Source organism: Phocoena phocoena, chromosome 19 (assembly GCF_963924675.1).
Source record: "Phocoena phocoena chromosome 19, mPhoPho1.1, whole genome shotgun sequence".
In the NCBI taxonomy this organism is placed as follows: Eukaryota; Metazoa; Chordata; class Mammalia; order Artiodactyla; family Phocoenidae; genus Phocoena; species Phocoena phocoena.
In genome coordinates this window covers 1,157,140-1,182,702 of record NC_089237.1, presented here as the reverse complement: position 1 = coordinate 1,182,702, position 25,563 = coordinate 1,157,140, and the positions used below count along the sequence as shown (strand labels likewise).

At 41.1% G+C, this 25,563-nt stretch overlaps 1 protein-coding gene across 1 annotated transcript in view; it reads right to left on the bottom strand.

Moving 5' to 3' along the window:
• CEP112 (centrosomal protein 112) overlaps window positions 1-25,563 on the bottom strand; it is a 411,619-nt gene that overhangs the window by 188,443 nt on the left and 197,613 nt on the right. The window contains exon 19 of the mRNA XM_065897006.1: window positions 22,360-22,542. Coding sequence (XP_065753078.1) covers window positions 22,360-22,542 — 183 coding nt within the window. The remainder of the gene's footprint in view (window positions 1-22,359; window positions 22,543-25,563) is intronic.

Below are 25,563 nucleotides of genomic sequence, written 5' to 3'. Positions count from 1 at the left end.
CAAAGTCCCATTAGGTCTCCAACGCTCTGCTTACATTTATGTTTCTTGTCTTTTCCCCCAATGATTAAGTGTGCGCTATTCATTTTTTACATCTTCAGCAGCTAGCAATGTGTCCGAAACTAAGGAGGGCCTTGGCATATGTTGGATAAATATTCTATAATTATAGAATATAAATATTCTATAATTAAATTCTATAATTTAATATTACCCAAGTGGCAACCAATTCTCCGAAGTCAATACGATTTGGAGATTTAATAAAGAAATTGGTTGCATATTTTAGAAATCTGAAGGTTAAAAAATATGGGAACAAGCAGAGCCCAGACCGAGACCAATCCCTGCAAAATAGTTAAATTTACTGATTTGTATTCATTCACTGATTGGGCCAGGCTCTCTGGCAGGATCTTTGGATGCAAAGACGTAAGGTGTAGTCCCTCCTCTGGGAGACACAAACATGGAAACAATAATGACGTTACGGTGATTATGGGCTAATGCTACACACCTATTTTTGTCATTGTAGACTAGAAATTTTGTGAGAACTCAGAGATGGGAATGACAATACACTGATGGTACCATCCCCCAAAGAACAAACACACACAACCAAAACACGCTAACGAATTGGCAGCTTGCTGAGAGCCTGGCAGACCGTCGCCTCTACCCCTGTGACCTAACCCAACTCTGAAGCCACTGCCGGCTCCTCGGAGGGAGCCCAGCTCCACTTTCCTGTGGCTCCCATTGCTCAGTGACTCTGCCTTTGTTGACACAGATGCCCACAAATGTTTGCCGAGGCCACGGTCTGCACCAAGAATCTCTTCAGTAGAGGGTATACAGAAGTGAGGAAAGCGCAGAAGGTCCATTTTCTCAGTCCATTGGGGGAATAGACAAAAAAATTAATACATATGTAATATAAACTGGGAAAAGTGCTATGAAGTTCACAAACAAGGTGCTTGATAGAGCAAGCCCTATTTATGTATTTATTTATATTATCTATTTATTTATATTGAAGTATATATGATTCACAGTATTGTTAGGTGTACAGCAAAGTGATTCAGTTATATACATATATATTTTTTCAGATTACTTTCCAATATAGGTTATTGCGAGATATTGAATACTGTTCCCTGTGTTATACAGTAAATTCTTGTTGCTTATCCATTTTATGTACAAACTACTGTTTGCATCTGTTAATCTCATACTCCAGATTTATCCCTCCTCCCCTCCCTTTCCCCTTTGGTAATCATAAGTTTGTTTTCTATGTTTGTGACTCTGTTCCTGTTTTGTATATAGATTCATTTGTATTATTTTTTGTACTCCACACATAAGTGATACCATATAATACTCATCTTTCTCTGACTTACTTCACTAAGTATGGTCATCTCTAGGTCCATCCACGTTGCTGCAAATGGCAATACTGCATTCTTTTTCATGCTGAGTAGTATTCCATTGTATATATGTACCACATTTTCTTTATCTATTCATCTGTTGATGGGCATTTGCGGTTTTTCCGTGTCTTGGCTATTGTTGTAAATAATGCTATGAACATTGGGGTGCATGTATCATTTCAAATTAGAGTTTTCATCTTTCCCAGATATATGTCCAGGAGTGGGATTGCTGGGTCATAAGGTAATCCTATTTTTAGTTTTTTAAGGAACTTCCATACTGTTCTCCATAGTGGCTGTATCAATTTACATTCCCACCAACAGTGCAAGAGGGTTCCCTTTTCTCCACACCCTCTCCAGCATTTGTTACTTGTAGACTTTTTAATGATGGCCATTCTGACTGGTGTGAATTGGTACCTCCTTGTAGTTTCTATTTGCATTTCTCTAATAATTAGTGATGTTGAGCACCTTTTCATGTGCCTCTTGGCCATCTTTATGTCTTCTCTGGAGAAATGCCTATTTAGGTCTTCTGGCCATTTTTTTTATTGGGTTGTTTTTTGATATTGAGTTGTATGAGCTGTTGGTCTATTTTGGAAACTAAGCCCTTGATAGTCGCATCATTGGGAAATATTTTCTCCCAGTCTGTAGGTTGTCTTTTCATTTTATTTATGGTTTCCTTTGCTGTGCAGAAGCTTGTAAGTTTGATTGGATCCCACTTATTTATTCTTGCTTTTATTTCTTTTGCCTTGGGAGACTGACCTAAGAAAATACTGCTATGATTTATGTCCGAGAATTTTTTGCCTATGTTCTCTTCTAGTTTTATGGTGTCATGTCTTATATTTAGATATTAACATTTCAAGTTAATTTTTGTATATGGTGTAGGGAGTGTTCTAATTTCACTGATTTACATGAAGCTATCCAGCTCTCCCAACACCACTTATTGAAGAGACTATCTTTTCTCCATTGTATATTCTTGCCTCCTTTGTTGTAGATTAATTGACCATAGGTGCGCCAGTTTTTCTGGGCTCTGTATTCTGTTCCATTGATCCATATGTCTGTTTTTGTGCCAATACCATGCTGTTTTGATTACTGTAGCTTTGTAGTATTGTCTGAAGTCTGGGAGGGTTACATCTCCAGCTTTGTTCCTTTTCCTCAGGATTGCTTTGGCAATTCTGGGTCTTTTGTGGTTCCATAAAAATTGTAGGATTATCTGTTCTAGTTCTGTGAAAAATGTCATGGGTAATTTGATAGGGGTCACATTAAATCTGTAGATTGCCTTGGGTAGTATGGCCATTTTAATAGTATTAATTCTTCTAATCCGAGAGCATGGGATAGCTTTTCATTCTTTGAATCATCTTCAGTTTGCTTTATCAATGTTTTATAGTTCTCAGTGTATAGGTCTTTCACTTCCTTGGTTAAGATTATTCCAAGGTTATTTTTTTTGGATGCATTTTAAACAGGGCTGTTTTACTTTCTCTTTCTGATATTTCATTATTAGTGGAAAGAAATGCAACTGATTTCTGTATATTAACCTTGTATCCTGCTACCTTGCTGAATTCATTTATTATTTCTAGCTGTTTCTGTGTGGAGTCCTGAGGGTTTTCTATATACAGTATCATGTCATCTGCAAATAATGACAATTTTACCTCTTCCCTTCCAGTTTGGATACCTTTTATTTCTTTTTCTTGTCTGATTGCTGTGGCTAGGACTTTCAATGCCAAGTTGAATAGAAGTGGTGAGAGTGGGCATCCTTGTCTTGTTCCAGAATTTAGCAGGAAGGCTTTCAGATTTTCACTGTTGAGTATTATGCTGGCTGTAGGTGTGTCATAAATGGCTTTTATTATGTTGAGATATGTTCCCTCTATACCCACTTTTTTTGGTAGAGTTTTTATCATGAATGGATGTTAAATTTTATCAAATGTTTTTTCTGCCTCTATTGAGATGATCATGTGGTTTTTGTCTTTTCTTTGATCGATGTGGTTTATCACTTTGGTTGATTTGCATATGTTGAATCATCCTTGTGACCCTGGAAGAAATCCAACTTGATCATGGTGTTTGATCCTTTTTATGTATTGTTAGATTTGGTTTGCTAATATTTTGTTGAGGATTTTTGTGTCTATATTCATCAAAGATATTAGCCTGTAATTTTCTTTTTTTGGTAGTATCTTTGTCTGGTTTTGGTATCAGGGTGATGGTAGCTTCATGGAATGACTTTGGGAGTGTTCGCTCCTCTTCAATCTTTTGGGAGAGACTGAGAAGGAAAGGTATAAGTTCTTGTTTGTATGTCTGGTAGAATTTCCCAGTGAAGTCATCCAGGCCTGGACTTCTGCTTGCAGGGAGTTTTTAAAATTACAGATTCTATTTCACTTCTAGTGATCGGTCTGTTCAATTTGTCTGTTTCTTCTTGACTCAGTTTGGCAGGCTGTATTTTTTGTATTTCTGTAGTATCAATTATTATTTCTCCTCTTTTATTTCTTATTTTGTTTATTTGGGTCCTCTCTGTTTTCTTCTTGGTGATCCTGGCTTGAGGTCTGTTGATTTTGTTTATCCTCTCAAAAAATGAGCTCTTGGTCTTATTGATCCTTTCCTTTTTTTTTTTTTTTTTAATCTCTATTTTATTTATTTCCTCTCTGATCTTTATTATTTTCTTCCTTCTGCTGACTTTGGGTTTTGTTTGTTCTTCTTTTTCTAATTCTTTTAGGTGATAGGTTAGGTTGTTTATTTGAGATTTTTCTAGTTTCTTGAGGAAGGCCTGCATCACTGAAAGGAAGCCCTTTTTAGGGAAGGCCCATTTGAGGAGTTAACAATTAGGCTAAGACTTAAAGAATGAGAAGAAGCTGCTCATGCCAAGGGCCAGAGCAAAAGCTTTCCAGTCCCAATAAATAGCATGGGCCAAAGTATGAAGGTTAGAAAGAGTCTGGTATATTTCAGCAATGAGAAAGAAGCTGGTGTTGCTCCAGCACAGTTAGCCAGGGGAGAAGAGCGGGAGAAAGTGTTGGGAAAGTAACAATAGGGCCAGTTCATGCAAGGTTCTGTAGGCCATGCTAAGAAGCTTGGAGTTTATTCTAAATACAAGCTATTGAAGGATTTTAAGCAGGGAGGTTTTGTAATCCAACATATATTTTGAAAATGATCATTATGGTTGCTGAGAAGAACAAGAAGGAAAGCAAGACTATCAGTTAGGGGACTACTGTGGAGGTCTGGGTGAAAGACAGTGGTGTCCTGGACTAGGGAGCGGCTGGAAGGGAAGGAAATGAATGGATTCGAGATAGATTCTGGGGGGTTGAATCTATGGTATTTACTGACGGATTAAGAGAAAGGTAAGCCATTCAAGAATGACACCCAAGTTGTGGCTTGAGCACTGAGCTCATAGACATGGAAAATACGGGGGTGGAGGTTTCAGTTCTGGACATGTGACATCTGAGGTGTCTGTGAGCTAAGAGAAGGGGCCAGGAAGCAGCTGGATATCTGCACCCAGTTCTCACATGAGGGATGGGAGCTTTGAGTCATTAGCACATAGCTGTTATTTAAGGCCACTGACATGCAGACGGCTGCTTGACAGAAGAATTAAGGGGAAAAAAGGGCGGGGAGACCACAATATTTAGTGTAAGGTCGTGGAGCTGGTAGAGAAATAAGAAATTCAGATGGAGAAGTGGGAGAAGCAGGGGAAAACTAGGACTCACTGGGAAGACACAGACATAATTCAGTAGGATAGAGCAAAAGGGATGTATATAGGGATGAAAACGTAACTACATGGTTAACAGCAGTGAAAGATTGGCTCACCATTGCATAATAAAAAAGGGGGAAGCTAAAATAGGATTCCAGAGTGAAAAGCAATGATGATTATACTGAGAGAAAGCCAACTTCTTCCAAGTAACTCAGTAAACTTACAAATCTACAAAAATATGTTAGGGCTAGGCAAAATGTACTTCCTGCTAAACCCTGTATCAAAGTGCATTATTCCATGTTTTCTTCTAAAGAGAAGGGAGGAAAAAAAGACAATGAAGCATTCTAGACTATGAGGTAGACCATAGATTGTAGTAGGAGAAGAATTGAAGTACTGCTCCTCTAACTGACATCTGTTTTGCCAGATTAAAACTATGCATGTTCAGAATTTCTTCAAATACGGTTTGGATACTAATTTGTAGTTTAAAATAGAAATTCTATTTGAAGAGAATGAAAAATAATTGGTGCAGAATGATCAAATCTGTACAAGTAAATGGTACCAAAGCTTCCAAGTAAGTGGAAGAACCATTTCTTTACTCTGAAAAAATAGCACATTTCTAATGTAAAACAGGTACGCATGATCTTAAGAAAATTTCTAATGGATTAAAAGTACAATTTACCCTGAATTATTATTAGAAAAAAAATTTTTTAAGTCACTTTTTACTTTAAAGTGGACTTAGATGTATGTTCTAGGTTTGCAATTATCCTAAATGACTTATCTAGTTACTGAATGGTCTGGCTCAAAATAACGTTTATCATTCAGTAGTTTACTGAGCAAAGGCAATGTTGAAGTCTACTTTCAGAAAGGATTTTTTTTTTTCCAGATCAATAATTGGATGAGGGGAAATATCTGAAGGCCAAATAAGTCACTGTTTTACAGTTACGTTGTTTTCCTTTTCTAAAAAAGTGGTCTGAGTTAACTGACTACACTTCATTCCCCTGCAATGCACTTGTACACATTGACACTGCAAGAAGCATATGAAATAAAAGAGAGGATGCATCTTCAATCCTTCTTGTCAAATTTTAAGAGATACCAATCAACCAAACACCTCGCTAATACTCATGAGACTGCTGTCTTAATTAGCTGGTGATATTTTTGACTAAGAATCTCAGATGATGAAACTGTTCTCCCCTGTGTTGAACCAGCTTGGCCCAGACTAGCCTGTCCCGCAGTGACATGTAGATTGAATACAAATCAGACAGCACAGCTTTAAATCTGTGTTGCAGCTCTCATTTCCAATTCGAAAACTGTACTATAATCATAAGCTTCTGGTGGATGAAAGGAAATCAGCTCTCTGAATATTAGCTAATGCCACATTTGCAAGTCCTGAAGAGATCTGTGCTGTTAAAAAAAAAATAGATCATTTCGCGTGAACCTATATATATGAATTGCTTTGTTCTGCTCAACTGATAGACGCAATGCCTGTGCTGGGATTAAACCCTTTTCATCATAAAACCTCATCTGGTTCGGAGTCCAAGTCCATCAAACCTTTTTCCTTTAAAGTCCCGCCTTTGATTCTACATCAATTTATTCAAACCGCAGCTGGGTGGCTGAAAACGAAAGGACAGCATCATTTAAACCAACCATGTTCTCAACTTGAAAGAAGGGCTATAATTAAAAAAATGGGCATAAAAGAATGGAAATGGGATAATATTTTTTAATGGTAGTTCAAAGGCCGACAGATGTCAGAGTCTTTGAAGATGTCAGTACACTGAGCAAGGAGTTGCCATGAAAGCCTGCCTGAGAGGTGAAGCAGCTTTTTAATGGCTGAAAAAACCCTTGCAGACACATCCTTGTGTTTTTAATTTGTCAGAGTTTCTGCAGTATTTTCTGATTAATGACACACGATTATAACTGCATAGCAGACATATTTTTATCCTCGGTTAAATGAATCGTTTACTCCACATTCTTTTAGAACTAGATAAGAATAGGGACACTTTCCTGGGAAGTCCCAAAGTGTTCTGATCGCTTCACATATTTATGCTAATCTAGTGGGACTGGCCAAATCCAGAGTTACTGTGTGCTACCAGCTTTTGTTCTCTTAAAAGTCTGTTGCTGGTAACACTATGATGCACATGTGGTAGTCAGAACGCGACTCACTACAGCTCCGTTCTTCTCATGTACGTGGAACAACATGAGCTTGAATAATTAATTTGTGCACCAAGTCATGTCAAACCAAATTAATATTTAAAAACATTCCTGAGCTCCATCGAAACAACCATGGGCTGCCATAGGGTTGCAGAAGAGAAAGAGGTGCTTAGGGGGAAACCCTGCAGCCCCAACTGCAGTGTGACGTTGGTGCCACCCGAAAAGCAAGGGCCCTAATACCGCGTGTAAGCCCCTGGGGCGCTGCTCTGGGTGGCGAGAGGCTCTAGGTCGTCTGACTCGTCAATCTGACGTGCTCTGCGGAGCGGCCTCACGGTATTCCTGGACAGCAACCACGAGCCACCAGAGAGCAGTAGCAGAAAAAGGCTTTCCCACCAGGGGCTGGCCTGTAACTGATACCATGACGAGGTGCGGGGGAAGCGCTCACAGCTCTGAAGGCACACGACGTGGGGGCAAGTCCCAGCCCCTCACTCCAGCGCCGCCCGGCCGGGTCTGCCCGCCTTCTGTCAGAACGGAGCTCACACCTGCCCCCTCCCAGAAAGCCGGTGCAGGTGTCCAGCACGCGCGCTCTGCTCGGTTCTCCTTCTCAGGATAAGCGAGACTCGGGAACAAATAAAAGCAGGCCATTTCTAGTTGGAAACGTTCCCCTCCTGCAGGGCTACTCCTGTTTCCACAGCTCGGAGCCCGGGCCCTGCCCTCCGCCGTCACCCTGTGCGGCCACGACGGGTCAGGCCCTGAGCACACGCCTGTCCGCTTCGGAGAGCTGACCTCCGCCAGTCCCACAAGGGCCACCACGGAGGCGGCACAGCAGGCGGGGACCAGGGCCGGGGCTGGGGTGCAGGGGAGGGCGTCCCGGCAGGCAGGGGGCGGTAAGCAGCGCGCCCACGCGGCAGGAGCCCCCGGGCCCTAGAGGACAGGTGCTCTTCGGGGTCACCCTCCTCAGGGAGGGGCCGCGGCCTCTGCCGTGTCTCTAGGTGACTGTCGGGTCGCCGCTGACCCTGGGCCTGACTTCGAGGCAGCTGAAGGTCCCCACCTCGTCGTCTGCAGCTCCTGCATCTGTCCCTGCCCCGCCCCCCACCGCCAGGTGCCCGAGTCTCCAGACCACAGCTCCCACCCTCGATGGTGTCCCACCAGGACAATGTTCCTCTTCCGTCTCCTTTTCCACTCTTTCCATCCGTCAAAATTCCCGCTTCTTCAGTGTGACGGATTTCACTTTTTTTTAAATTTAATTTTTAATAAAGATATAATTGACAGAGTTACTGTATGCTACCCTAAAGCTAACACTGTATTAGCTTTAGATGTACATAATGATTTTTAAATTGAGGTATAATTGACATACAACATTGTATTAGTTCAGGAGTGCCACATAATAATTTGATGTTTGCATATGGTGTGAAATTATCACAATAAGTCTAGTTAACATCCTTCACCTCACATAGTTACAATTTTGTGTGTGTATGCGACGAGAACTTTTTTTTGGAAAAAGCCTTATTTTTTTTTAATAAAGAGGTTTTTTCTTTTTTTTTATATATACAGCAGGTTCTTATTAGTCATCAGTTTTATACACACCAGTGTATACATGTCAATCCGGATTTCACTTTGATGAGAGCCATTTAACGAGAAACAATTCCGTGATGTGGTCGCATGACGCTTACTTTCCTCTGCACCTCAGTGCTGTTCAGACCTTCCCTCCTCTGGGGAGTTCCCTGGCTCTTTGGGGCACACGCAGCCTCCTGACTGGGAATGCGGGGCAGGTAAGCAGGGAAGGGCGATTCTCTCGTTCGCGGCGCTCTGCGGACTCGCTAAACTGCCTGGCGGAGTGGGAGCTCTTCCAGCGAGGGCTGTGTCTTATTTGTTTTGTGTCCCTTCTCACAGCGCAGTGGCTGGCGCATGAGGGTGCTCCGTAAATGAGGAATGAACAAAGAGGTAAGTGAAGGAATCCTTGGAGACATAGTTCCATCTTAAGAGAAATCACTTGTTCCTTTCTCCTCTATTCATTTAAGGTGTAAAAGCGTTCACGAGTTACCTACTCCAGAAGTCGCCTTGCTGTGTAATATTTATCCGTTTGGAACACTGAAACGCACGCATGAGTGAGGCAGTGAAGGCGCGCGCGTTAAATAAGGAAGAGGGCAAACGAGAGAGGCTCCCGTGGCGATTTCCAGCAGCCTCGCCGCTGGGCCCCGGGCCCGGCAGGGGCGCCGTCGGGGCATCTCAGGGCTGCGGGCAGCCTGTGGTCTCCTATCTCCCGCGCCTCGACCTCGGAGGCTCGGAGGCTCAGACGCTGAGCTCCCGTGCGGGCCAGGACACACCCTGCTCCTCTACGCCTCTCTGGCTGATCTCCAGGGCGGCTGCGACACCCTCCTCTGTCCCCAACCCGGCGGCTCTCTGTGGACCCCAGCCACCCGGGAGCGGCAGCGGGACCGGAAGTGGGGCCGGGCGGGAGCCGGGCTGGCGTGGGTGCAGGTCAAGCACGACCTGCCACTCCGAGCCGCGCTGCGGCTTTCACCTGGGTCTACCTTCCCATCGCTGGCTTCCCTGATCTGAGCCCGTGTCCCGCGGCAGGTCTGGGCCACGTGGAGTCGGTCCTTACGGACTGCTGCTCACTTGGTGCAGCCGTCTGTCTACGTTGTTTGGCCACAGTTCACAAACTGAAATAAGTAAACTAACGTTTACAGGCTTATTTGAAAATATTTGCCCATTTCAAACTCACAAAAACCCAGGAGTCAGGCATTATGGCTCCCGAATGACCACTTTTTCTTGGTTCCCTTGCCCTCATCCTTGAGCCATTTTCCCAGTCTTCTTGTTCAGTGTGACGTCCTCCATCTTCTCTTAGGCAATGAGTGTGGTCCACCCTCATTCCATTCCCCTCCTTAGAGGGGCTCATCCTCACAGTTGGTACCTGCTGCCATCCATCCTGGTGACCCCAAGCCTTTATTTCCAAAGGAGAGCTCTCCTCTGAACTCTAGCCTTATATTCCCAGGTGCCTATGTGACACCAACACCTGGTGCCCTGTGCACGTGGACCACAGCTCCAGCCTCCTCTCCCTCCCTCTCTGCCACATCAGCTTTCCTGTCGCCAAAGCCTTGGCTAAGTCCCTCATCACCTGTCACTAGGATGACTCCCAACGAGCCACCCAGCCTCCAACCTCACTGCCTTACGACTCTTAATCCTCTGCTTCAATTCTCCAGTGACTTCTGAATGTCGACAGTTATGATCTCTCCACTTTGCACTGGACACGCCTATCATAAAAAACTGGAGCGTGCAACCTAGCACGTATATGTGTAAATCTGTAACACTACCATATTAATACATTCTGCACATTACAAAAACTTACACAAAATAGATGAAATACAAATACACATAAATGGAAGTTCTTCTCTTTCTTCCTATATCCTAATGGGCCCTACTTGGGAGAACACTGCTCTAAATAATTACCAGAAGGGGTAACAAGTGTTGCAGGTAGGACACTGAGGTAAGGAAATGGAAGACACAGAAATGGCAGTACAGGTAGACAGTATAAACCCCAAACTGGAGACCAGTGCTCACGGAGAGCCGCTCCTGACTTCCCAACGCGGTGTAAAGTATTTTGCAGGCACTGGTCACGCTGCTACTGTTCGGAATGCTTTTCCTATTCTAATTTGCATAGCAAATTTCTATTCACTAAAAAAGCCTCAGTGCATATGGTATCAACCTTTTCTGATCCCCTCCCCAGACCCTATCTCCCCACACTCCATAACTCCGTCTCTTCTTCACCTGGGATCAAGGCACCTTCCTCACTTCACTGCACTTTGCTATACACACGTGTGTAACTCTAGAAGGCCTAAAGGCTGGGTCTGCTAGAGGAGGCCCCGAGATATAACTGCCCATTTCCACGCTGGTACTGTTACTAGTTCCTTACACACAAGGTGGGCAAGGCGGGCATGTAGGCAAAGTTTCCAGAGAGTAGAAAGCAGCCAGGAGGGTACTGACCTCCCTCCACCCCAAAGAAAGGGGAGCTAGGCATCCTAAAGGGCCCGATTAAATCATCACATGGATCGGGTGGCACCATCAGCAAAAGGTTGCCCCCATGGGGACCTGTGGGCCAGGGCAGGTTGTCCTTCTGACCAGGGGTGTTACTGTGTCTCTGCTCTATGCAGCCTGGATGTGTCCTAAGACGCACCCTCCGTCTACGTGAAAGGAAGGTATTCTTTGCCCCCAGCTGTTGGAAGGAACCATACTGCCCTCCTATCATGACAGATGCACAAATGCCTGCTTCTCCACAGACTATATGAGCTGGAGGGCAGGAATCACTCCGTTTGGAATATTCCAAGGTTGACTATGGTGCCTGACACGTAGTGGGAGCTCAGCAGAGGACACCACTGAATGAACGACTGAGTATCACAGATGTGGAAAACAATGATCAGGGATATGAAATTGGTTGCTCAGGTTTATAAAGCCAGTAAGTGGTCGAGACTGGTCATGAACCGGCACCTTTGTTTTCACATTCGAAGGAAACTGATCACTGCATCTAGGCCCATACGTTACTTATCACCTGTATGCCAATGATGTCCAAATTCGTATTTCTGGAGTCTCAACCCGCATCTCCAGCTCCCTGTCTGACGCACCTCCATCTGGATATTTAACGTGAGGCTCGAACTGAACTCGGCAACAGCAGAACTTTGTTTTCATTCCCTCCTAACTGCCCTCATAGCTGGCACCATCGTCTAACTATAGCTGCTCAAACCCTAACTCTACAGGAAGCCCTCTTTGCCTCACTCCCCATAGCTTACCCATCAGCAAGTCCTACCGACAAATGCACACATCACACAGACACCCAGGACTGTCCGCAGAGCCTCAGTGGCCTTTTAGAAGCGTGAGTCAGACCACGTCACCTTCCTGCTCAGAAGCCTCTCCTTGTCTTCCAATCGCATGCAGAGTCAAACCCAGCTCCTCAGAGGCCCGGCCCTTCCTGCACCTGCTCTGCTCCTGACACACAGACTTCCTCTTCTCTTCCGTCAGCTTAGACAGCTCCCCCTGGAGCGGCCTCGCTGACGGCCAGCGCACAGTCACCGGGCACAGTACCACAGCTCTGCACCTAACAGGGACTGTCACGCAATGCTCTCCTTGTTAAGATTTGTGTTATCATCTGTCTTCCCCCATTCAAGTGTAAGTTCCTTTAGAGCAGAGGACTGATCTATCTTGTTCTTTTCTGTAACCCTGAAAGGAATCCTCTTAGGGCCAGAGAGACCATTCCCTACACAACTTGGGGCAACATTCATGTGAAAGCCACCTCCTGAAGGTGTATACCCCCATCCCCAGGGCCTGGCACAGAACTGCACTCAAAGTATCTTTATTGAGTAAATGAATCAAGTTGAAGGAAGGCTGTGTCATAAGCAAATTCCATATACATAATTCGGCCTAATTCTGACAGATAGGAAAACATATGTGGAAATAAATTTGATTTATACATTATCCAAAGAGTCACAATTATAAAAGTGTTCAAGTCACAGAGTTCCATTTTGTCAATATCGATATGGAACAATGAGACTTCAAAGAGCAATCGGAACAGTCAACAATAATTATGATTTTTCTAAGAAGATTTACTCTGCTATTCCTATTTCTGAATTGAATTTTTTTAAGAAACACCGACTTTATGGCAATAGATTGTGATGTTTGCTGCATGTCCTACACCTCCACGGCTCTCAAAACCTGAACCAGCACAGTCACACAGGCTTTACAGGGGCCGGGGACACACGGCACCTCTTGAACTCAGGGCTTTTGTCTAACAACAGCCTTGGAAGCAATTTTTCAATAAATAAAGAACCAAAAGTTTTCCACCCTCACACTCTACTTCTCCTGTTGCACATGCCAGCATCATCTTATCTGGGGCTATTGTAAAATTTGCCCAACAAGTGTGGATAACATTTACATTACAAAAATTAGCTTTTCAGGAAACATTTGGTAAACACATGCACTTTGTACGTTAAATGACATCTTTGCAAATAACGAAATAAATAAGGTCCCACTTGACCCTAGCGATCTGGCGTTTGTTTCATTAATAAAGACTGACTTAAGGAGTAAACTTAAGATGAATGAATCACCAGTTTAATCTTAACCTTTTTAAAGATCTACAACTTTCAAGTCCTTGCTGGAAAATTCCCTCGTTTTAAGATGCTAGGCCTGGCTGGACCATTGCTGCATGTTCACTGAAAGCTCCTCTGTACCACAGAGCGATAATGTCACTGGGACACAAACACACCCATGCGTGCACAAGCGCGCACACACACACACACACACACACACACACACACACCGAGAGCACTGCTGCATTGCAACTGCCCCCACTAACAAGGAAAGAGACCCCAGGTCCAGGCCACAAACTTCAGCAAACTTCTGATGGTATCTGAGGACACCATTAGCTCATTCTCAAATATTACTACTACTTTCAGGCTTTGACTTCATACCCGAGCAAAACAAATCCAAATGAGCAGGAAAAATAACACACATTTTCAAACCCTGCAAGTCTAATTGTGTACTGTTTCTTTATGATTTCTTGTGATCTTTCCCCAACCTCTCAGTATACAAATACCCAAAAGTACTTGAGAGGTCAGGTAACAATTTAAATTAATTGTTAAAACAAGTGAAGAAAAATAACTTTCACTAAATTTTAGTATTTGTTTCAATGGAAAAATATTATCTCAAGTTCCACAATGATCCACCAACTAGGTCTCAATGAGGCCACTTTTTATTATCCAAAAGTTTCCTTCCTAGCGACAGTATTTTCCAAGGTTTTCTCTACACAAATACTAAAGTAGCTTGAAAATAGACAATTATTTTCATGTAATGCCTTGCTCTCCTCCTCAAACAGGAGTTCAGGGTCTCCCCAACAGAAATTTCTGTGACTTTTCTCATGGAAAATGTTCAGGTGTTAAATATCTTTCGTATCCTGCAACTAGGCGTGATTCCAATTAGTCCTGAACCAAAGACAAAATGACAGTTTAATGAGCTTCAATTTGCCAGCTCTTTGAACATTTGATGATATCATCATTTTGCCAATCATTTCTTGCACTCTGTCTTCAACCTCTCGGTCCCCAAAAATTACCTCAAATATACAAATGAAGACATCAGGGACGTCTCTTAGGGAACTGAGTCAGAAACCCAAAAATGACTTTTCCAAGACATCAAGGAAGAAGAGCTATTCGTCCCATATTTCCTCCCAGGTAACTTCTGCCAACTTCCTCAGTAATTTCATTTAAGGTAGAGGCAAGGAGAAGGAAGGGCAAAACGCTAAGGGCAAAGGGCTAAACGAAGGCGTTTTTCCGTATGTCAATGGGAATGACATCCCTCATGTGGAACAGTGATTTACTGCTGGAGTATTTTATGTAAAAGAAAACTCTTCTGAAAGTTCTTCATTTTGACCAAAATTACTCTAGAACTCAGCTCAAACTGCATCAACATAATTTGTTTTTCTAATTGTTCTTTGTATTTCTGTCAAGAAAGTCTCCAGGTTTGAACTTACTAAACCACCTCGACCTCATTTCTAGGAGGTTTTGACCAGCTGTTGCCGTGTGATAGGATTCTTACAAGGATCCCTTTAGGGGAAAAAATGCCAACATTTAAGTCTTTGAGCTTTAAAAAGTCACTCCGTTAAAAGGAATGGATCATATGTAATATTCCAAATTAGTATGTGAATATAACAGACATTCATCTATAGTAAACCATTCACAACAAACCATATTTCGCCAATACTAAAAGCAAACTCCTAAGCAATATTTTATGAAGATTGGTAGGTCCCACTGACCTAAAAGCTTACTGGACTCTTACTCTGGACTTTTGGTTTTCATAATGTGAAAACCGAAAGTGAACCCATTTCAAAAGCACATTCATTTTTCCATTCTACAAATTCTAAAATTTGTGGGAAGGAATTCTATTCCAAATAAAATGTTAAGAAATGCATATCTCTTCAGAGTTTAGTTGGTTTCAGAATAGAGACATAGCCATGGCTGTCACTTTGGGGAGAGACTGAAACTACTGGCTAAGACCTGATTTGGATTTATAGAGCCTGAGGTATGGGTATCAGTGTCTAAATCTAGCAATGTATTAAGAATCCAAAATGAAAATGGAATGGAGTTTATGCAGAATAAATGAAACTCAGAGACAACGAGCTCCTCCATAAGCAGGCGAATGGGCAGGGGAAGTGGTCCCGGGCGCCAGCTACACTATGAGTTATGTCACCTTGGGCAACTTGCTGCACTTTCAGAATCCTTCCTCACTGATAAAGTGGAAATACATACAAGTCATTTTCTGACCCAGGCAAGAAGGTCAAAACCGTTTCCAAATAGGAAACTTAATCCTTATGGGGGACTGGAAGGGCTGGATGAGGTGATGCGATGGAAGGGGCCGAGCAGAGAAATTCAGGACTGCTCCAGAGGCACTGCTGACTCGAACCGGACTCGAGCAGCCCAGTTCAGTTACAACCGGCAGCACCGTCAAGTACACCAACTCAATGAAAGAAATGCAAATTGAGATGAGAATCTCAGCATGGGAACAAAGGTAGCAGTGTCTCTCTCCCATGCCCGGCAGAGATTCACACAGCCCTCTTCCTTTTTTGCCATGTCCAAGTGTCTCCAAAAATCTAACACCTTTCTTGGAAGAGGCTGTGAGATAAAGAGCACTGAATTAAGAAGCCCTGGTTTGCTAGTTCTGTGACCTTGGGCAAGATAATGACCTTGGAACCACAGGTTCTTTATGTGTCAAATGAAAATAATTGGATGCAGTCATCTCTCGTGATGACTTAATCTGACAACATTATTGCTGGATATTCAGACACTCGATGTGACTAAAGGCTTCTTATCTGTCGGAACACACTGTGTACACAGACTTGTGTTCCCTTGCAGTCTCCCGGTTTTCACCGCTGCAGAGTGATCACATTATGCCCTCCATTGTAAATATCCTCAGCATTTAATCATTAAGAACAACTTAATGTTCTTCAAAACAATTTAAATATTTCTTTAAAAATCCATTAAGTATAATGAGAACATAGGACAGATTTTTAAAGCAATCATTATTGATTGATATGAAGTTGTTATTGCAAATGGAATACTTTATATGTTATTCCATTTGCAATAACAAAGGAAGGCTTGTCTTGAAAAGGAATATTCTTTATCTAAAAGTGGACCACATGCCATAGAATGTGGTTTCCATGGTAACTGCCACATTTTAAAAATATGCACAGGACTAAAGATACATTGTACAATACTTCGATAAATGGATCATTCTTAGAGAAATCAATTTCCTCGTCTCAGCCTGTTTTTGCTTATTAAACTTAATATAATTTTTTCCACAATGAGGACCAAGCTGAATTATTTATAATAGTTTAATTATCGGTAGATGTAGGTTACTTTTGTGCTTTTAAGATGAAAATAATCACAGAATTTTAGAATTATTATGGAGAAAGAAAGCTGGTGACCTACCAAAAATGTAGACTTTACTTGAAAGGGCATCTTTCTCTATTTTCTCATAATTAAGTATCTAAGAAATAGTATTCTTCTACACAGTAATATATACAATAATATAGTAATGCAAATATGTTATTAGTTCATATGTTATTCTATTACATCACCATTGGATACTAATAAAGTGAGATCTTTGCATCAACGCATCTATTCAGAATATAAGGATTTTTGTCCTATTTGGAAAATTCGGAATAACCTATGTTTTTCACATCAGAAAAAGAATATTTCCCCCACAGTCTTTTAAAAATGGCTTAGTTGGGAAAAACCTCTATTTGTATTTTAAACAAACACCGAAAGTTCTTGGGTTATCTTTTTTTTTTTTAAAAACATCTTTTTTGGAGTATAACTGCTTTACATTGTTGTGTTAGTTTCTGCTGTATCACAAAGTGAATCAGCTACACGAATACATATATCCCCATATCCCCTCCATCTTGCGTCTCCCTCCCACCCTCCATATCCCACCCCTCTAGGTGGTCACAAAGCACCGAGTTGATCTCCCTGTGCTATGCGGCTGCTTCCCACTAGCTATCTATTTTACATTTGGTAGTGTATATATGTCCATGCCACTCTCACTTCGTCCCAGGTTACCTTTCCCGCTCTCCACGTCCTCAAGTCCATTCTCTACATCTGCGTCTTTGTTCCTGCCCTGCCCCTACGTTCTTCAGAACCTTTTTTTTTTTTTTTGTAGATTCCATATATGTGTGTTAGCATACGGTATTTGTTTTTCTCTTTCTGACTTACTTCACTCTGTAGGACAGACTCTAGGTCCATCTAGCTCACGACAAGTAACTCAATTTTGTTTCTTTTTATGGCTGAGTAATATTCCATTGTACATATGTGCCACATCTTCTTTATCCATTCATCTGTCGATGGACACTTAGGTTGCTTCCATGTCCTGGCTATTGCAAATAGTGCTGCAATGAACACTGTGGTACATGTCTCTTTTTGAATCATGGTTTTCTCAGGGTATATGCCCAGTAGTGGGAGTGCTGGGTCATATGGTGATTCTATTTTTAGTTTTTTAAGGAACCTCCATACTGTTCTCCATGGTGGCTGTATCAATTTACAGTCCCACCAACAGTGCAAGAGGGTTTAGGGCGTTAACTTTTAAAGCACTTCCGATCTAAAGATGTTTTCTAAGCGTTATAGTGATAATACAGAAATGTAGGCTTATGACTTAAAATATGCTTCCTTTTGATTCATAATATCCACTAAATTGGATCTCCCAAAGCAACTGCATTTTTTGATGTTGAGGATAATGGCATTACCCATAAATTAAAATGAAAATTTGGCACACTAAAATAAACTTGCTAATTACATTTTGTGAAAGTACTTAAAGAATCTTAAGTTTTCCCACTGGATTTTATTCCCAAATGTTTTAACATATAGAGACAATCATCAATTATACTGGTCAGTGCCTTTTACATTAAGCCCCATGTTGTATATTTCTCTCAGAATTGAGCGTTAGAAAAAAAATGAACTGGTATGATTTCTTACACTAGATATTTAGAATTACACAATTCATCATGTTTCACTCTCACTGTGGCTTCTAGGCAAGCTCAGAGCTAAAACTTGTACTTAACTGGAGCATTTTCTTTAAAAGTATGGATTTTCTGAGGCGGTTAATATCATTTATTGCTTAATTACCATTTTCAGTTATATTGCATCTGTATGTGTTTATCATAAAATGCTGCCTCAAGTCCTTTTTGAAAATGCTTGGAATATAAAGAAATTAAAATCAAACGTTTTCAACAGAAAAAGTACTAGCCACCCCAAAGCCCAAAGACCATGTATAGGTTCAACAATATGTTCAGAACATACGTACCGTTAAATTCACCCTTCCAGTAATCTCTGAAGAATAATGACCCATACTTAACCCACTGCACACATGTACACACCCAGTTTATAAATGGACATTTTATCTTGTGCCCAGATTCCCAAATTCATGGAAGATAATGTTATCAAGATATAATTTTTAAAACTGTCGTATCATAAACATCTTTTTTGGAAAACTTTTTTTTAAGTGTAAGAGAGAAAGAAGAGGGGCTCTAAGAATCCCACATTTTAGAATCGGCGATCGATGTAGCCTCTTACTGTCAGTCAGTATGGCAAAATCCAGACAATCTGTCCTTATTGTGCAACACTGTTCACATGAGAATCATGATTCTCAGTTTAGGGCATCAAGACAGGCATCAAGACGCCAGCATCAGGCAAGACCCACCTCACTATATACAGATCCCCAGGTAAAAGAACTTTCAGATGTCGCTGAAAACCCTCTCCACTCTACAGATGGTGGTTCACAGTGGCTGCTGTGGTTCCTCTCTCACTACTCAATGCATCCGAACCTCAACAGCTCACAGAGAGAGCTGTCCCAACATGGGGACACCGCCTCTGGGGTGAATCACAAAGGTCCTCTAGAACAGTCTCTACAAGGGCTCATACACACCATTCAGTTCAGCAGCAAACATCAAAGATCAAGCAACCTCTGAGTGGTTCAGGGTCCTAAAAGCGCAACCAAGGGATCAAGGAATCTACGTTCTGCTTTTCTTCAAGTTCGAGGGGATAAACTGCAGAAATTCTTTCACGACATTGCAGTTCAAAAGCAAAACAAGAATTACACGAGGACTACCATGTTGGAAGAAGCTTTCCTAAGACAATCACAACAAAACTATAAATGTCCTTTATGTTAAAACACACGATGGAATCAAGCAAATCGTTCTCCAAAATAACTTCAATAAGAGGGATCTGGCAAACGAGAAATACCTGATAATGAGGCTGCGAATTTCCAAACCTACTGATCTGGGCGCTTTTCCTTAAACATTATGACCTCAGGTACACAGCAGACCGAACATCTCATATGAAGGTAGGAAAATTTAATGTGCATTTTAGCAAATGTAAGTATCACAACATAAACTCTCCCATCCTTGAAAATCAAGGAATGATGGCAAAAATATAATGTATGCATAGAATAATTAGCTAAATGCACCAAATAAAAAGAGAGAAATGGTTAACTGTCCTTAGTTGTATTACTGTATCTTATTGTTTCTCTATAAAACAAAAATTACTTGAATAACAACGCACCTGTAATAATTATATAGCATATTTACCAAAAGGGAGCTCCCAGTTGATATGATTCGCCTTAAGGTAGGTGACTATACTTTATAACAATGGTTTTATTAGCATACAACATATTACATAGTTGAAAGAAGCCAAAAGTAGATTTTTAGTATATTGCTTGCAATCAAGAATCTGACAGAAGAAAAGCAGCGAACAAAGCCACAGCCCCCAGAATAGATAGTTCACTGTCCTCTTTTGCTTAAATATTCCACCTAGTCCTTTCTACAAAATGGCCTCCATTGCTAAACGGGAGCAGCCGGGCATGAATTGAATATCAAATGTCTCCCTGGAACTCGAATAAAACATTTCACAATCCAGTATTTAAGATACTTGTGTTTGTGCTGCATCAAACCACAAAACAGTGATTTTTTAAAAAGGCTCTTCTATTTTTAAAAAAATATGTCACTTTGTTTTTCCTGAAATTTGTGAATGGATTTCAGAACCTAAAAGGTGTTATGCATTAGACTATTTAGACCACAATCATGAAAAGATATATTTGGAAAATTTAGGACTTACCTGAGGAAACTGTGAATTAATAGCCCCCATAAATAGCCAAAAATAAATACAAGTTGTCAGCATTTTGGTATACACGATAAGATTTTTTAAAATATAACTTACTGATAAGAGTTTTTTAAAACTATGTTCTCTAAAAACAACTTAGCACAGCTTCTGCAGAAAATCATTTTCATTTTGATCAAGAATGCATTTAGCCTAAGTTTCCAGTGCCTACTAGCATTCCCGGGACAGCAATTCCAATTGTTCCAAGAAAGGCAGAAAATCTCAGAAATATAATCGTATGCTACAGCATTTGAAGAGGTCAGATTAATACTTCAATTAGAAGAAATTCAATTAATAACTTCATTATACTCTCCCTGTGGCTTAATTATATGTAATAATTCTAAAATTTCCCCTTTGTTATCATTGGATGAACCGCACCCTGTACATGGCAGAGACGACATATGCAAAGTCACAAAGATTTCCTCTAAATTTGGCCTCTGTTTGTGTCAGCTTTCTACATCACCACGAAAATAGTTAGAAGTTGTATAAATTAATGTATTTAACTGTATCGATTATTCGATTTTACCATGCAAACAGATCCTACACTGATTCAGAACCCAAATATCTTCTCAAAGAAGACAATGGTAAGGCTTAACATCATCTTCGAAGGAGAATGTAAGGGTGAAAATATTCTTAACAAATTGTATGACTAACAATTAAAAGATCAGAATATATTTTATAAAGGCTCTAATGAGGTCGGTGGCAAAAATATAACACACGTTGATTTCACAGGAACCACCTGACTATTCTGGTACTAGGGCTACCACAATGACTACCTCTTTAATTAACAAACCCCCATAAAACAAATTTAAATAATTTTCTTAGAAATGCATGTGACTGACAAAAAAGCCTGTGCCTCCATCTTTATCCGAAGGTAAAACACAACCCAAGGTCAAATGAAGATGACCAATAGCCCTATTCTTTGCCTTACCGTCTCCCGCCTTCCACTCAAGACATACCATCTATTTAATCAGCAGTACTTTTATGTTTAGATAATTATGAAATTGCTTAAACACATATTATAACAAACAGAAGGTCTATTTCGCTGTTTAAAATCTATGTTATTTGGGGAGGAAGGATAACCAGGAAGAAGCTCGTGTGTGGTGTGGATAATACGGCTAGATTTCAACGGGAGAGAGGTATTTAGACCTAGTAGATGGTATGGTTTTATTAGAGAAGAAAATTATCTTTTTACTGTTATCAATTGCTCTTCAATTTTTCTTTAATAAAATTTCACAGCAACCTCCTCAAGAAGATACACTAAAGGCCTTTGATTATATATACCGTAAAGAATGTATCGTACCACAAAGAAACACACCCCGTAAGATTTTTTTCCATCTGAAATTTATAAGGTAATTTTCCATGCTGACAGTGCACATTCCATCCCTAAGTTTGAAGAGTCAAATGCTGCCACAGCTGGGGGTTATTCTGCAAATGGCCTCCAGCAGGGACTGCAGGGGTGAGGCAGGAGGCGTGGCGTGCTTATGGGGGGTAGCCCTTCTCTTTATCAGTTATCATCTCAGTAACCTAATCAAATATAGAGTCCAAAGAGAAAAAGCAACACTAGGAAGGAAAAGCAAATATTAAAACAGCTGCTTGATTACCTACAGAGATTAAAACAAAAAGCAGGGGGTGAGGCTGATATATTTCCTAGGGATTTGCTAAGGCTGAGGGGGGGGGGTAAGGGGCAGATACCTTAAAAAAAAAATCCATCATGAAAGGAACTGAGACAAGATTATAAAAAAGGGGCCAAGTTATAGCGTGCCATGGGATTTTTAATCTGGCTACCTGTGGTTTCTGTAGTTAAAGCTTTATTCATCCCCCAAAAGAGGGGGTGGGGAGAAAACAAAAAAATCACATTTATTTGTCAGTTTTGCAAATGATCAAACAGCGTGCATCAACAAGAATAATAAGAAAACATGAAACGCTGATGACTTTTTAAAAATAGATCCCCGTTGTATCAAATATTATTGATAATTACCTGTGCATCTCGTTTCCTGAGCTCTTGGATTTGATTTTCGTGCTCCATATTGGCAGCGTGAAGCTGTTTCTCCAGGTCTCCAATTCCCCGTTCATGGCCCCGGACTAGGCTATCCTTCTCTGCGTTATGCTGCTGTAATAGGTGCGTCTTCTCCTGTTCACGCTCCAGCTTCAGCTCTACCATCTGATTGGGCAATGAGGACAGTTCATCAACAGAACATCCTTGTCGTCATGACAACTCATGGCCAGCTTAATTTTTCTCTAATTTGCCCAAGTTGAAAATTTTATTTTTTGCGTCATTATTACCTCACCCTTAAAATACTCTCATTTGGGGGGTGGGGGTGGATTTTATCTAAACCTCCTAATATTCAAGACAGTTGGGCATATTCAGTAAATCCTTCTGCAATCTGTTGACACAAATGCCTGAAACATTGAAAAAAATTATGTCGAATGCTAGGTATTTCCTCCCCAAGAATTTGGGTATTACTGACCAGCAATGGTTATAAATGGTTAATCGTCAGTACGCTTTGCTTTTTGCTGAAATATATACGACGTAAAAAGCAGCAATTAAATCGGTCAGTTTTCTTTATGGTTTTCAAATAAAAGATCGAAGCTAAATACGCATCTGGATTATTGTATATACAGTTGTCTTTCTAAAAATAAAATGATAAATTTCAAAGCTCTATTATCTCGCTGTCAGCTACGGTATACCAACATAAACAGATGTTATGTGTTCCAGAGGGGCACCTGCTGTGCTGCAGGCTTGCGCCATGATTTCATAAAAAGCATTCTATTCTCAGGATCCTTTCCCAGTCCACTCCACACTGGAGACTGTGACCTTGGCCAGTCTTAGCCTCTCCCTGCTAGACTGAATGGCAGCCCGAGACCGAGGGCCTGGTTGCCGCAGCTTTGATACTAATCCTCCCAGGCTGTGCACAATGGCACCCTACCTGGCCTGCACACTATAGCCAGCCAGGCTGTCTTTGAAGCAGGTGATGAATAGGGACTGCAGGAAGCCAGCTTCCCCAGTGAACTCCAGGCCACACAGCTGCTAAGAACAGTCACTTGGATTTTTCTTCAGTTTTGGTGGATTTCAGGGGGAAAAACTGCTGTTATCTAGAATACGTTGTGTTATTTTCGGCGTGAGAATCCATCTTCAAAAAAGCTAACAGTAGGAGCCTGCTCCAAATCGATCTTGTTTCGTGCAATGAATCACCAGACTACCTTATCTTAAAGCTATAGCATTCATTTCTCCAGGCATGCATGCTGCACCACATTTCAGAAGTTATTTTCTCTGGAGATTTAAAACTCTCATCCTCTAATTGCAAATTAAGAATCAGAACAAAGATTAAAATTGTTTTTAAATGTACGTTTCAAAATGTTTTCTTACTGTGATTTTTCTTTGAGGGTGGGAAAATCAACAATAAACTCCTAACCGCTCATAAACTTACTATACTATTTAGAAGAAAGGAAAGTGTACTAACTCTGGAATATACACACTTATCGGAACGAGATAGTACAGAAAATAACACGGAAAATTTTATTTTGCATCTGAGAACAAAGACGCATTCTAGTGAATTTTTATGTCTGTTTAAAATTTAGGGATCTTTCTTGCCTATTATTCTACTATAGGCAATATACAGAAAAAATGCATATAAATTTTCTCTTTATATACTATGCCAAGTAGAAAAGTTTTCTATGATTATTTAAAATAAATGTGCATGGTTTTCTCTGTGATTCACACAACTACAATGTTAATCCCAACAAAAAAGAGAATTTAAAATTTTATTGACATTACTGCATCATTTTCAGGCAGCCAAGTATATGAATTACTGAGTTAGGATATTTTTAGAACAGTCTTGGACACGTTATTATTTCCACTCAGTGTTATACTATCAAGCATTATAATAATGAAATTATAAATTTTAGTAAAACATTTCAACATATACCCCACTGAAAGGAAACAGAAAGAGGTAAAAAGTTCTACTGAGATCTGATTCTCAAAAGCCTCAAAAAAACTGGGAGAATGGTGTGATTTAAAATCGACAGAAAGCAAAATATTTTACAATACTCTAGGGAAAAGTAACCGATTGACCTACAATTAAGGCAGAAGAATTACAGAAGTTTTCCCCCAAGAAAAGACACAAGACCAGGACTGGCTGTGGGATCGTTAGTAACCGCGCTGCCTGGGTCTAGGCTCCAGAACCAACACCCTTCCACAGAAACTCTGAGTTATCTGAGGAGTTCTGACACTTGGACCAGTGACCCTGCTTTCCGTTCATTCATTTTAAAAAGTCAGGAACAAATGAAATAGAGATAATGGCATTTGAAGCCTAAAGATAGATGTTCATAAGTTAAACTATTAAAATAGTTCGCTGTTTTGTCAGGGTCTGCTGCTCAGTGATGCTGGTTAATGAACAAATCTCAAGGTTGCCAGAGCCTTTTCAAATGAAATCGCTCAGCCCTGCCTGCTCGATCCAATGCTGTTTGGCCAACTTCTAGAGGTTACAAGCCCCTTCTAGTCTTTGCCTAGGTTTCCTCACTGTCAGCAATTTCAGGCAGGGGTGTCCTCTCCAGATTAATGGTAGAGTCCAGGAGAAAAACCCTAATGTTCTGGGAACATCTTGATGATGATATTCATAACCATATTCAATGCCATCATCAAGGTGGATCTGTGTTAAAGTTCAACCTAGCCCCTTCCAGGTAGATAAATGTCCTTTACATGTGGGTGCTTCTCAACAGCAAACAGGAAGTAGTGTATCCTCTTTACCTCGAGCTACTAGATACTTTTAGTTGACCACATAATGTGCAATGGGGCTCGTGGTTACCAGGAGGTGGTACGTCATGGAGAGTGTGGAGGGTGGGAAAGCAGACAGCATCTGCAAGGGTGAATGATGAAGTGGTCAGTGGGGTCTCTAAGTCAAGGTGGTCCAGAGCCCATAATCTATGCTCCAGGGGGAAGAGGAGGCCCCATCACCAAGGAATTCTTAAGTAAGGCTAGGTAAAAAGCTCCCTGTAATGCAGAAGGGAAGGCTTTAAGCTCCCTAATCCAAAAGCATGGAGCTGTGGGCCAGGTAACTATGCTTGTAATGCCACTCGACGGGTGGGAAAGCAGACTGGCATGTCTCCCAGGACAAGGGGAGCAATTAGGCCTCACGTGCAAGTGCCTGGGAGCACCTGCCAGCCTTTGTGATGCTGGACTTGA